Here is a 13,915-nt window from a genome sequence, read left to right on the forward strand (position 1 = left end):
TTTGGTTTTAGTCTTTTCTAGTTCTGGTCTCAATTAGAGGAATAGTAAAAAGATTGATTACAAGGTGTGTTATGTCTTAACGAACAAGCTAGTGTTTGAAATCCGTGCTTGATTCTTCACCTCGCGTGTGCTTCCTGGAACAGCCATGTGAAAATGGCAAAGATGAAAGGGATAAAAAATGCTTGATAACGATAGAAGATAAAGACTAGATTTCAGAGCTAGCCATCGCAGATAAGGTCTCTCTGACTTGCCAGTGTATTGCCAGATTTCTGGGGTGTGCTCAGCCGCCACATACGACTCTCACGGTGGCAGTCAAGTTGGAAGATAATTTTTTTTTTATGTGGAAGAGAAAAATAATAAATTCACAAAATACATGAGCTTTCTGTCTGCATTCAGGTAGCTCATAAATCTATTGAAAATGCTGGAATTGCTCCAGTTTCTAAGAGGTAAGCGTCACAACTTCAGGAAGGTGTCAGTTTTCCAGATTTGCAGGTATTTTTTTCCACTATCAATGAACAAAAGACTGAAAATAGAAACAAGTTGCTCCAAAGAAAAAGGTTTATATATCTGCCTTTTTCTTGTAAGTGGTAGGAGAATGAGTGTGTAAGGTAAATCTCGGCAAAGGTAGCTCTGACCTTGGCGGGCACTGGGCAGCACTGGGTGGCATATCTCACCAGGGGAATGTCCTCTCACAAGTCGTCTTCATGCGTTATTTTATCAGAAGAGGTTTTTCCATGGTATTTAGCTTTAGCCCAGGCATTCTGAGCGCACGTAGAGCCTGAGGAAATAAGGAACTACATTGTGAGATGTTTCTGTCATGGGGATGAGCTGATGAAGCGTTGGCCCTTTGGGCAGGACCTTCAGCAGGAAGGAGTCCCACAGCGAGTACCTTACGCACAGGTTTAGTTTTCCTTCTGTTGGACAAAATTTTCTCATCTGTATTGTGTTTACCCTCTGATAATAGGTACAAATAATATTTAAGGAAATGTAACTTGAAATGTAACCAGGTTGGCCGGGGCTTGGAGCAACCTGGGCTGGTGGGAGGTGTCCCTGCCCAGGGCAGGGGGTGGCACTGGGTGATCTTTAAGGTCCCTTCCAACCCAAACCATCCTGTGAATTACCAGAAGTGTATTTAGCAAAGACCACTTGTATGCTAAAATCCCACATCCAAAATCCACGCTGTCTTTTGCGGGGGTGGTGGGTTTTTTGCTTGGTTTTTGTTGTTGCTGTGATGGGACGGTGCTTAATTTTCTTAAAAACCAAGGTGATTATTCCCAACTAAGCCACGCTGTTGAGTTGAGAAGAGACTGTATGGAGTCACTTACTATTTTTTTAGTAATATATTGAAATTAAGCTGTGAGGAGCTCGACTGGGTGCAGGGGCGACCCAGAGCATCCCTCCTTCTCCAGGATCCCCGGTTCCCCGCTGGGCTCTCAGAGGAGCCTTCTCTGCGGGGCCAGCGGAGGGAGCTGTGGATATAGGAATGGCTGCGCCACCGGGCAGTCAAAGTACTCTTAATAACGTGAGGTTAGTAATGAGGAACCACAGCGTTCGTAACGCTAGATAAAACAGACTGTTTCCTGTCTTTCTGCATTTTCCTCACGGTCACCTTCCCTTATTGTTATTTTTTATGGTATTTTTCACTTCTGATTTATTGTGAGCTCTCTGGCTTTATAAGCTTTCAGGATGTGCTGAAATTACTGTAATTATTCTTCTGTATATAATCTTAAAAACTAGAAATGTAGGCAAACCCGTAGCGTGGCTTTCACTGGTTGAAGAATCCCAAAGGATTGAAGGTAAGGATGAGTATCTCTCCTGGGCACATTCAGTATGTAGTTTTCTGTAAGATTTTTGCCATCTCCTGTCTAGGACACAAGCAGAGCATTATGCAGACTTATTTACTGTAAGGAAATAGTAGAATTGAGAGGAAGGAATATTTTAAATTCCTGACAGCCAAGATGAATGTAAGCAAAATTGCGTTTTCCCCCGTAGCTCTTGTGCGCTCTCTTATAATAAACAGTGAGATGGTTCCAGCTGCAGACGTGAGCGGTTTCACTGGTTGTGGCCAAGGAGTTCTGTCTCTGCCATGTTTTGGGGTGTGTTTGCTTCCTCCCTGCCATCTGATGGGGAAGGAGTGTGAGGATTCTCTGAATTTAACCAACTATATATTTCTTCAGACCTGAAAGAGAGAGAGGAAAAGGGAAGGATGGATGGAAACCCTTATCCCAACCCAGCCAGTTACAAACCTCCCCTTCATAAATAAAGAGAAAACCTGTCACAAGGAGTGCAGAGAGGGACCTGGCAGACGGGAGGGAAAAGGGATGGTGCTTTTCGTGGAGTGCAGTTTGCAAGCTTTCATCTGTAGAGAGTGAATTCTGGCTGTGTGCGTTCAGTGCTGGAGAATACGAACCGGGACAAAGATCGAGAGGGCTCTGGTTGTCCGTTTTCTTTGTGCCCTTAACATACCGATTGGGATGAAAGGTCCGAGTTCTCTGCCGCGTCTGATTCAAAGTACATTTGTGGTCTTGAGCAAAATATTTTATTCATTTCAAACATATATTTTTCAAAATACTGTATATTCTAATGGACTTGCTGCTGCCGGAAGCCCGCAGAGCCTGGCGCTGTGCCTCTGTATTTGAGCTCCGATGAGGATTCTCTCGGCTGTCGGAGCGTGGGGCAATGGAAATGGGGCCACTGCGACATCTTCCCTAGGATTTTTCACTTTACAGAATTTTATGCACATGAAATGTTGTGACTAAATCTTGGTGACTACGTATAAATTAACGGATGTGATTGCAACCCCATCATTAATTGTGTTGGGTTGTTGCTCGCCAGGCTGTGGCCGGGTGGCTCTCGGTGACGGTGGCCAGTGCTGGGACGTGGTTCTGGTGGACCGGGGCTGCCGGAGGCCACCTCCTGCGCTCAACCCCACCGCGTGCAGACAGTGTTTGATAGTAATAAATGGGTCTGGCACCTGCTGCCGCGAGGCTTAGGTGCCCGGTACAGTGCGGGAGTCCCATCAGCAGCGCCTACTAGCAGATAGAAAGGATCTGGTGGCACTCCATCTCTCACAAAACCACCTTCAGCCTTAATTCAAATCCATTGATTCCTATTCCAGTTAAACCTGGAGAACTTAATTTGTCTTTTAATCCTTTTATTGTAAGCTAGGATAAAATTAATTTTACCCAAGAACTGTGCAAAGCCAATTAACGTGATCTTTAGAGTTATTTAGTAAAGTGCTTCAAACTGTTAAATTTATCCTGACCTCATGGCTGCACTCTCTGACTGCTTTTTAAATGAAGCAATCAATATCTCACAGCCTTTTAAACAATTTAAACTTCTGAAACATTTTACCTACATTTTAAACACTTCATAAATATGCTTCGTGCTCCCTGTAAAGCTGTCTCCTCTACACAGGTGTGGATGTTTCATTCTCAAAAACGGAGATATTTTGAAATATGCGATGTGGTCGCTCTGTCTAAGGAAAAGCCAGCTGGGTAAATGCAGGACGCAATAGGTTTCTCTGTTGGTGTGTGTTATTTTTACAACTAAAGTGTAGACCGTTTTTTGTCCTTTCACCAGTGTAGCTTCTGTTTTCCACATAGGGCTATTTGAGGTTATTAATTTTCTTACTGTGATAGGGTGATCAACCGTCCTGTCAAGAAAATGGATCTCTGTGTCACCCTTTAGCATGATTAAATGGAGGCACGTTGCTGTGAGAAAATACCAAATTTTCATGAGACAAATGAAACTGTAGGAAGGACTACTTTTATAGACGCTATTTCATTTTAAAATCTCCCAAATGGCTGTCAGTTTATTTGTAGGAAATCATTACAATTAATTGTGTGTTTCTGCTAGTAATTAAAAAAGGTAAAAGCAAAAATATTTAAGGTTTTTTTTCCCCCCTCTCATCTGGAGGTTTTGGGGAGGAATGTTGCTGGGGGGAGAGTTGGGATGTCATTGTTTTGGGGGGGGGGTTGGTTTGGTTTTTGTTTAGTTTCTTGGGTCTGGGGTTTTTTTGAGATAGAAAATCCTCCGCTGCAGCAGTGAGCAGCATAAAGACTACGATACACCAGGTTGCTGATGAAACACTCAAGAATATTTCCCACCCCGTTGTGGTTGGAATTTATTGTTTGGTTAACAAAGAGTTATCTCCTCGACATCTGGGTGCTGGCGCGGCGGGGTCAGCGGGAGGAATCAGCTCAGCGGCGAGTCCGCGCTGGGCCCGGGGGGTTTCCTGCGGGATCCTCTATTCATTGCTGAGGACACGTAGCATCGCGTGCCGGGCCGTGCCGGTCCTGTCAGTCTGAGGGATGGGACGCAGCTTGTGGGTGCCCACTACCTTGGTATTTCATGGACTCGTAGAATTGCCTAGGTTGGAAGGGACCTTTCAGATCATCTCGTCCAACCTTCAACCTCACACTGACCAAAAAAAAAAAAAACCAAAACATTAAATCATATCGCTAAGCAAATTTGCCGGTTTAAGTTGCGCTGTGAAAGTTCTGTTGAGCCGTGACGCTCCCAAATCCGTGCTGGGGGATGCGGTGAAGGGTTAACTTCATATTGCTGTAATCAAATGAGAGGCGGGCGGGGGGAGAGCGTGCACACCGAGTGCCCCCGCGGTTTAATTTCCTACTGGAAGCAGCACATGTGTTCGCTCTTCCTTTCTGGCTGGCCCGGAGCGGGCGGCGCGGGCCGTGGGCCGGGGTCACGCCTCGCCCATCGATCCGCATCCCGCCGCCCCGGCTCCAGCATCTGCTCCGCTGCCCGCTCCCGCGCCTGCTGCAGCCCATTAGAATAGAAATCCATAACAGAGCTGTGCTCAGCCAAGCAGGGGAAGAAACTAAATTAAATGGTATAAAACAATCTTGGATGGGGAGTTTGTGCCAATTCGTCTTGATCTCAGATGTCAGGGCGGGCGCTGGCTGAGCACCTGGGCTGGGGGCGGCCGTGGGGAGCAGTGCCCCATGGTGGGGTGCACGGCACGGGAATGGGGGGGCTGGGGGGAGCTGCTGGGAGCCATCGGTGAGCGGTGCCCAGCGGTGGGGTGCCCGGCATGGCAATGGGGGTGCTGGGGGGGAGCAGGGAGGGAGCGGTGCCTGGTGGCGGGGTGCCCGGCATGGGAATGGGGGTGTTGGGGGGGTGCAGAGGCTGTCGGGGTACCATGTGCAGGTGGGCACTATGCAAATGTTAATGAGAAATGGGGGTCTGCAGGTGGCCGGAGCCTGGTAAGCGATTGCCAAACAATTAAAACTGCTACATTTTTTGCTTTGTCTGTTACAGCCCGTGTTCATCCTTCTTCCTCTGAAGGCAGTTACTATTGATTTTTTTTTCTTCCTCTTTTTTTTTTTTTTTTTTTCTCCCCTACCATTGTTAAGCTTTCTGTTGTTTTTCTCTCCCTTCTGGCTGGCACGTCGCTGTCACACCGCAGCGTGGGTGCCTGGACAAGGATGGGCTAACGCCGGCTGTAAGCCTGGTTAGGTTTCTCGTAGGTACCGTTGCCCTCCTCGCAAGCCGCCCGATCGTCATTAGCAGAGACACACGTACGGGGCGACTCGTTAATTCACCCTTCATTAATCCACAAGCCCCGTAAGTCTCATTCAGTGCCAGGTGGTGCCTTCCCACTTCTCGGCAAAGGTTTAACAGCGGCGTGCTCTAAGGGGGATTAAAACTTTGTTATTTGTGTAGAAGATGTGGTAGGGCGTTCCCTAGTACGCTGGGAATTAATGCTATAGGTAAACGTGAATTGTACTTGTCAGAGTAAATGAATTCGGTATTTTCATTCCAGTCAATTCCTTCGAAGATTTTCTGTCTTTACTCCCAAAAAAAAATAAACTTCATCTGCTTAGTGAAATCAAACATCCCTGGGCTATATTAGACTAATGATGTACATTTCAGTTTCATTTAAAATTCGTAATGCAATGAGGTTTTTTCACTGTTCTTAAGAATGTTTGTTAAAATACCATGTGTAACATTTTAGTGTAAAAAAAAAAAAAAAAAAAAAAAAAAAAAAAAAACCCTAGTTGGTTGAATGGCATATACCATTAGCCAAAACTTAGTAAGAATCTGAATGTGATGGTGGATCCTAATACAAAAAGAAGCTTTTTATATAATACAAGTAAATTAACCTAACAATATTTTAAAAAACCAAAACAAGTTGTTACGCAAATTTAAAATCGCCAAGAAGCAAACCAAAAATCGCCTTTCACGAAACATAGCCAAACGCAGAATTCCACGGATCTCTTATCAACTGAACAAATGAAACTATGAAATTAGACTGTTTTCTGGTGTCTCTTTGTTCTGTGAGATGTTGACGGTTTTTGAAGGGTGGGTTTCATTGAAGACAGACCTTGCAATCGGTGGTGTTTAGGCTTTTATCGTGCGCCGTAGGTTTTGAGAAGTCAAATGGAATCATCTGTAGCAGCTGAACATCCTGTAACAGTCCTGGAGACCTGATTTAAGTTAAACCTCTTTTATTTTCTCTGGGAAACACGATGTTGTTTGGAGTATTACAGAACGGCCCTGCTTTTGATTTTTGTCTCATATTTCTTACTTATCATTTTAGGTTGTCTGTCTGCTCTCCCACAAATGAAGAAAATCTCCACGTCCTATGAAGAGAGACGGAAGCAAGCCACGGCCATCGTCCTGCTGGGGGTGATCGGGGCAGAGTTTGGAGCTGAAATCGAACCTCCCAAACTTCTCACTCGGCCGCGCAGTTCCAGTCAAATTCCCGAGGGATTTGGTTTGACTAGCGGTGGATCAAATTATTCCTTGGCGAGGCATACGTGTGAGTAACCCGGGACGCTGTTCTCCTCTGCTCTGGGGTGGGGGGGCGGGGAGGGAAGGGGTGTTATTCACATCGCGGTACAAACCGGTTAATTTAAATTATTCTTTCACTGGAAAAGATAGAGATGAGAGATTTGGAATGTAAAATAAGCACCACCACAATAAGAGGTTGCCGAGGGATCAGTGCTGACAGAGGGAGTGGAACGGAGCGGTGGAGCTGGTGCTGACAGATGGGCACTGGCCATGGGGGAGAACCAGAACCAGTCCAGCAATTTCTGCCGTCATCCAGCTCTTCTGCTGAAATTCTGACACCCCTTCTTCTCCTCCCGCTTAAACCAAAACACTTGGCATTTACGACTGCTTTTATGTAATTTGGTCTTTTTTTTTTTTTTTTTCCCCCCACCCTGAAAACATCCCTTGAGTTAGTAGAGAAAGGGTGAGATGAATTTAATGGAAAATGGTGGAATTCAAGCTATGCTATATAAAGTGTTACATTCTGGTCCTATATTAAAATTAGTACTGTGGTGTTGATGTGATTGTCCTTAGTATGGACAGTAGAAGTCATCTTACCGAAGATGGTTACACATCTACACATTGACTATTTGTTGTTAATAGTGCAAAATCTCTTAGAAGCAGGTGCAAGTACAGTGCCCAATTATTTTGGCCAGGTTCCTGTCCGTGCTGCTGTTTCTTTGGTTTATGTGGAGTCTGGCAAAAGCCCCCTTTGTCATCTCAGTAAGATCTCTCTGAAGCGCTACAGACTCATTGCTGGTGTCCCTGCCCAGGGCAGGGGGTGGCACTGGATGGTCTTTAAGGTCCCTTCCAACCCAAACCGTTCTGTGACTCTAGGACACTAGTAGGTTAAACATATTGTAGGCCATTCCCTTCTGTGGAGGTCTGTTGGTGTGGGATGGTTTGTCCCATGCTGGTAAACTTCTTTAGCCTTCAGAAAAGGTGGTGCTGGTGGGGAAGGGTCCCTTGCCCAGGCAGCCCTGCCCCATGCCCAGGCGCAGGCCGGGGGGAGTTAGCTGGCACCTGACACCGTGGGCGAGCAGCCATTTCACCTGCATTGTGGAGGAACCTGTTCAGAAGCCGAGGAACACGATGGAGCAATGCCGACGTCACTGGTGTAGGCACAGCCTCCATCTCCCACGCAGCAGATGGTCAGAGTTCATCTTCCGTGAAGTGTGGTGCTGCTTCCACTGATTTCCGAAAGGCAAAGGAAAGGCCGGTTGAGAGAGCACGGACACAGCACGGTGCGCACAGCTGACAAATGTCCGGTCCTGGTTGGGACGGTGAAAACCTAGGGCTGGCTGTGCAGCACTTCACACACCAAGTCCTATTTCTGAGAAACCGAGGGAAAAAGCTATCATTTTTTTCAGCTGACATCTTCATATAACTCATTTGCAGATCCGCTGCTTTAGGAAACAGGACTCTTCTCTCAGCCCTTTGCAAGCTGAAAGAAAAAGTCTGCCAGTTCTCCGCTTCCTCTTCTTTTACAGTTTCTCATACATATACGGAGCTCTGCTTTAAATACTTTTATTTTTATTCTTTTTAACTGAGGTTATTTTGTGTGTTTGCTTTCTTGTGTGTTCTGCTTTATTGCCTGGTTTCAGTTTCTAAGCCGTTTGTCTCTTCAAACGGTATCAGGAAACGAAAGGACGGAGAAGACTTTCCCACGTCTCTGGATGAGCCAGCACAAGATGGACAAAGCAGGTTCTTCCCCGTTTTTCTGTTACAGTCAACCTTCTTAGCTTTCCGGGCTGATATTTGGGCACAGAGTCAAAATAAGCTTTGTTTGTCTGTTGGAGTTTCCTAAAATAAGAGGCTGCCGACATCCTGATTAGACTCTAAGCAGTGCAGAGCGCTCTCTGCAGCGTTTGGAAGCTCGTGGTGGTACAGAGATCAGCTTTGGCGTCTCCAGTCTTCCAGTGGCATGATCCACAAGCAGCGTTTCGCTTCCAAAAGGCTGTCGAGCCTAACGTTGCCTAATCTTCCATGGAAAAGAAGCCACATAATTTCCATCAACAGCACCTTGTCTTTGCCGCTCTCCCGGTTGTACAGGTCTGATGGGAGCCCGTGGTTGGTGGTGTCGCTTTGTCAGAAGCGTGGCTGAGGCACTTGGACCCAGCCTTGGTCCTCACAAGTTCTTTCCTCCAGTGTCTTTATCTATTTGCATGTTATTTCTGTTACATCGGGCTTAGCAGAGTTATAAACTCCCGCTTTGAGCGCCCATTAATCATAATCTCAGAAACACCGTGCGACTCTCCGGCTGACGGATAGGTCGAAATTCAGTCTTTAGTGTAGATGAAGCTTGACATGTTAAATGCTGAAAATTTAGATCAAGGCTGTAAAGTAATATCTGAAACAGATCAAGAGCCAGAGGAAGATCGAGAAATAAAGACTAGTTGGTGGAAAAAATATAGGAGATACTGGGTTGTACTTTTGTTGGGTGATGGCATTAGTGCTAAAGTTGATCATCTTCATGACATTTTACATCCAGCCCTTCCTTGCTGTAAGGATTTGATGTAAATCAGTATTGCTGTCTTGCTGGTGTGACCTGCCCTGAACCCACAGCGCAATGTCGCATTTCTGCCGAGTTGAGAAGTTACTATTTTCTCAGCTGTTTTGCTCACGTAGAGCACGATATGGCAGTCCCTCCGACAGCAGGTATGGTGTTGGGAACAATACTTAGTTTGGAGGCGTTTCCACCCTGCCCATCCGTGCCACATCTCACCTGGAGCAGGTTATTTGGGTAACCACGAAGCAGAAGGGTGTTGGCGTGATGCCCCAGCCTGCTGTTTGTGGCCGGGGGTCTGCTCTGGTCCGGGTGAGCCCAGTCCCCAGCACAGCCGGGGACATTCACCCCAGCAAGGTGGCCCCAAAGGGGGACAGGACAGGTGAAGGCTCGCCGAAAATGGAAATATCACTTGCCAGAAAATGCTGCTCTCAGAATGTTGGGGTTTTTTTTTTCCTTTATGTGATCATACTTGTTAAAAGGCCATTCTCGTCTTTACTCCACATGTGTAATACTGCAGAAGGAGTTACTTTGGAGATTGGACAGTTGTTCAGAAATTCACTTCTTTGAACAAGAAAAAGCAAAATTCCTAGTACGCACTCAGAGTTACATTTTTTCTTTTTGCTATGTGTCCTATTATGACTTTCAGACACATACTAAAATACATACGGGTTATTTCTTTGTCTTCCAGTGACCCAGAAGGATTTTTGGCCCTTCAGAACAGCTGGGGAGTCGATAAGGTGTAGCCTGCTCTTGTGAATGCTGGCTGTAGGGAGTAAGTGCTGGTGTAACCAGCAGCACTTCGTTAAAGACTCCATTTCGGGTTGTACGTTGGACGCGCTGGCGCTGCAGCACGCAGTGTGTGCTGACCAAAGCTGCGCAGTAACCTCTGAGGAGGTTTTAATCGTCATATTTTGTTATCATATACTGAAACTATATGCTGTGAGTTACCCAAAGTAACGGGAGAATTGCACGTAGCCTAAAGCCACGATATTTTCCATTTCAAAATAAGTTGTCAAAACTAGTTACTTCTTATGCATGCAGCATTTTTGCTGTATAAATGGTGCACGTTGTGATTTACTGTATTTAAGAAAATAACGATTGTGATAATGCCTTTTTGAGAGAGTGGAATTCTCTAGAAATCCACACGGTGACCTTGCCTGACATCCTGCATTAATCTCTGTTGACCTTACAAATAGTTCATGAGATATTTAATTATAAAATGCCACCCAAAGAATTTCTCATTACAGATGCATCACATCACACTTAAACTGCAGCTAATGCTGTGTTTATAAAGTTAATGGGCTGATAAATCTGAATGACTCTTCTGTCCTGAATATGAAAATACTTGATTCTGTTGTTAATGCAGTGTATTTTTCAAAGCGTCTGCCATCAATACAGTTATTAATGATAAGCGTTTTGCCCTTTACCTCACTCAGTGTCATATGCGACAGTGCGTTCGCAGCATTGAGTTATTTATATTGGGTTTGCAGGCTGCACGGACATCCTTCCTTCCAAAGCCAAGTGCAGGGTTTCCCCATTCCCTGAGCCACGCCAGTCACTCCAGTTCAGCTGGTTTCGGGAATAATAAGCTAGCCAGCGATTAGGTCCCTAATGCAGACTCATGATCCCATTTTTCATTTTTTAATTATGATATCCCAAATTCCCTGCAGCTCACCTTCTTGCCTGTTGGGCAGGAGGGGAAGCAAGAGAGATTCCCGGGCAGAAGCAGAAATACACACAATATACCCGTCTGCGTAACTGTGGAGGGGTGCCTGCTCTTCAGACACTCTCCCTTACGGAGCCGTCTGTGTAAGACGTTACACCTTCGGGCTGCTCAGCCGTGTCTCTGTAAACCCTCAGCCAAAACAATTCGGTCATTAGCTTAGGATGAAGAAAATATTTATTCTTCGAAGTAAATACAATTTCAGTACCCTTTTCCAGGCTGGGAGAGGACGAGCAGCGTGGGGTGAGCATCGCAGGTCAGGTCTCTCGTTCTAGTACAGGACCGTTGCCATACGAAGTGTGTGAGATATTGCACGTGTTGCTATTGTCCTCTTGGATTTTTGCTCTTTTGCATTATTTATTTATTATTTATCTTCACTGCTCAGTAGTATCGGCTAGAAGTCCCGTCACTGCAGCCTATGAATGCCTTTTCTAAGCAGTACACTTATCTTCACGATATTTCTGTTGCTGCTGGAGTTGTGTCTGTGTTATGTTAGAGACAGATTTACCTTTCAAGATGCGCTGTGGCTTTGCAGTCCGCTTTTACACGCATGTAGGCACACAAAAAGTACGCAAGCCCAAGATTACTTAGGGTGTGCAGTCAGGTATTTCCCGTGTTGTGTTAATTTGGGGGTTCCAGCATTGCAGCCTTCTGTATAGTATCCCAAGCGTATTTCATCTGAAAATAGAATTTGACACAGGGTAAGCGTGAGCCTCTTGGTGAACACGGGATTTTTTGCTCCATCGCCTACCTCGAAACCTTTTCTAATGGCTTTTGATGCCTCAGTTCTGTGCTATGAAAATACTGAAGCGGCCACTCCGGCGAGGAGGAGGCGGCAGCGCCGGGAGAGGAGGTCTCTCCCGCTGGTGGACCCACCTACTGCCGAGCCCATAGGCTGAGCTTGCGGCAGCAATTAATACAGACGAGCGAGCGCTCGGGCTCGTCGCCTACAGAAGCAATAAATCAGTTGAGCACCTGAACAGCAGCCTTTCAGAGCACATTAGGCAAACTGGCTCAGTAACTTAATTTGAACAAACCCAAAAACACAACAGCGTGATTAAAGCAAGTAACTGATTTTATTGTCCGTAATGAGCCTGCTAGCAGCACGGGCCCTTCTCTTGGCTGTATTTTTAGATCGCGTATGCAGAAAGCTCCTCAGATTTGCATCCCGTGGTTCATGACGTGATTCTCCTTATTTGAATGCGTACGTTTCAGTCAGGATGCTGTGAAATTCAGTGTTCTAGTAAGTCTAAAGTGTGCTTTTCTTCCTCGAGCTGGTGCGATTAGATTTGTGTCTCCAGCAGAATTTTGTCCCTGAAGGAAAAAAAAAATATGGAAAAATGGTGGTTTATGAAAATCTATATCTTAGCCTCAGAGATAATATTTAGAAAAAATAGTCAATCGGTATGGCAGAAAACAGTCAATCTTTGTGGCAGATATTATGCTCTAATTTAAATCTGGTTTTTGGCTTTAGCAACAAAATCAAATCTTAAAAATTATATTCAGCTTTTTCCCCAAATCCTGTAGGGGCTAAGTGATTTGAATTCTGTATTTTTAATCAGAAGTTTCTTTTTTGGATATTTAATACTCTGGCTACTGTAATGGGCTGTATCTCACAAACTGAACTCTCTGTGTTGGGACCATGAGGAAGCCTCAGCACCAAAGGAGTCCCCGTCAGTTGTGGTTTGACCGGTCCGTACACCTCTGTAAGGTGAAGGCTCGGCTTTGAGACTGATACCCCATTTGGGGGTGATAAAAATTCAAGACTGTATTTTTTCCTCCCACTCCAGCTTTCCGGAGTCCTGCAGCCTGCTCGGAGGAGCCTGAGGCCATTCCCCAGGAGGGTGTCAGACCAGTGTCTTGGTGATGGCCATCCATAACCGCGTTTGTGTCCGTGGACATTTGCTCTACCTGCGTCCTGTTTCCAAACGTTCGAGCACGGGCTCTCCTATGAAATTCTGGGCAAAATGTGACGGCTTCCACCAGAGAATACTTATGTTTTCATCTAACATGAAAGACACCAAAACAGCCTGTTTTTTTCCAGGCTGCTTGTGGGGCAAGTTGAGTCTGCTCTGCCGGCAGCCGAGCGTTCGTGGAGCTGGGCGCGGGGGAAGCTGCTTTAAGATAAAAGGTTCGGTGCAGTACCAAACATCCTGACAAACCTGCTCTACAAATGTGTCCGATATGAGCGGGGACAATATTATTCCCATTTCACAGATAAGGAACACAAGTTTTTCTTGTAGAAGTGTGCAAGGGTAACTGGGATATCGATTTGAACGAAGAGTAGCAGAGGAGACAGACACATCAGTCATTTCCTAAGGAAACAAAATGCGTATGATTTTGCTGCTGGTCTGAGCGTGCCATCCCCTAGCAGCCTTTGAAAGCACTGCCGATGCCAGCAGAGTTGGAGATTGTAGTTTTCTGCAGTTCTTGTGCAAACGGGCGGTTGGAGCGGGGTAGGGATCGTGTTGATGGCCGATGGAAAGGCCCGGAGAGCACAGCCCCCGCGGCTTTTGCCACCTGCATAGATGGTGTTTTATGGGGAGGGGCCGTTAAAGTGGGATTCTCTCTTTTTGGTCCAGACGCGAGAGCTCCCTTCTGCCATCCCAGATGCCCTTCCCGCTCCAGCCACGTCTCACTACAGCCCCTGGTTCTCCGCGGTGTGCCTTGCACGACCCAGCACCCCGTGTCGCACGGGGCACCGGAGGGAGAAGCCGTGCCGTTCCCACTGCTCTTCACAGCCCCTCCGCCAGCCGGGGAGAGTGGAACATTGCCCAGAACCTCATGGCATTTGTGAGGTGTATAATTCCCCGTTTAAGCTCTTATGAGTTCAGGCTTACAGGCGTGTGTTTAATGTCCTGAGGGAAATGTATGTACAGGAAGCG

At 46.1% G+C, this 13,915-nt stretch overlaps 1 protein-coding gene across 2 annotated transcripts in view; it reads left to right on the forward strand.

Moving 5' to 3' along the window:
• Window positions 1-13,915, forward strand: part of WDR7 (WD repeat domain 7) — a 124,583-nt gene that overhangs the window by 63,024 nt on the left and 47,644 nt on the right. For both annotated transcript variants that reach the window (XM_063319837.1, XM_063319838.1), the window contains one exon: window positions 6,566-6,787. In XM_063319837.1, the coding sequence (XP_063175907.1) occupies window positions 6,566-6,787 (222 nt within the window). The remainder of the gene's footprint in view (window positions 1-6,565; window positions 6,788-13,915) is intronic.

This window comes from Chroicocephalus ridibundus, chromosome Z, assembly GCF_963924245.1.
Source record: "Chroicocephalus ridibundus chromosome Z, bChrRid1.1, whole genome shotgun sequence".
Taxonomy (NCBI): Eukaryota; Metazoa; Chordata; class Aves; order Charadriiformes; family Laridae; genus Chroicocephalus; species Chroicocephalus ridibundus.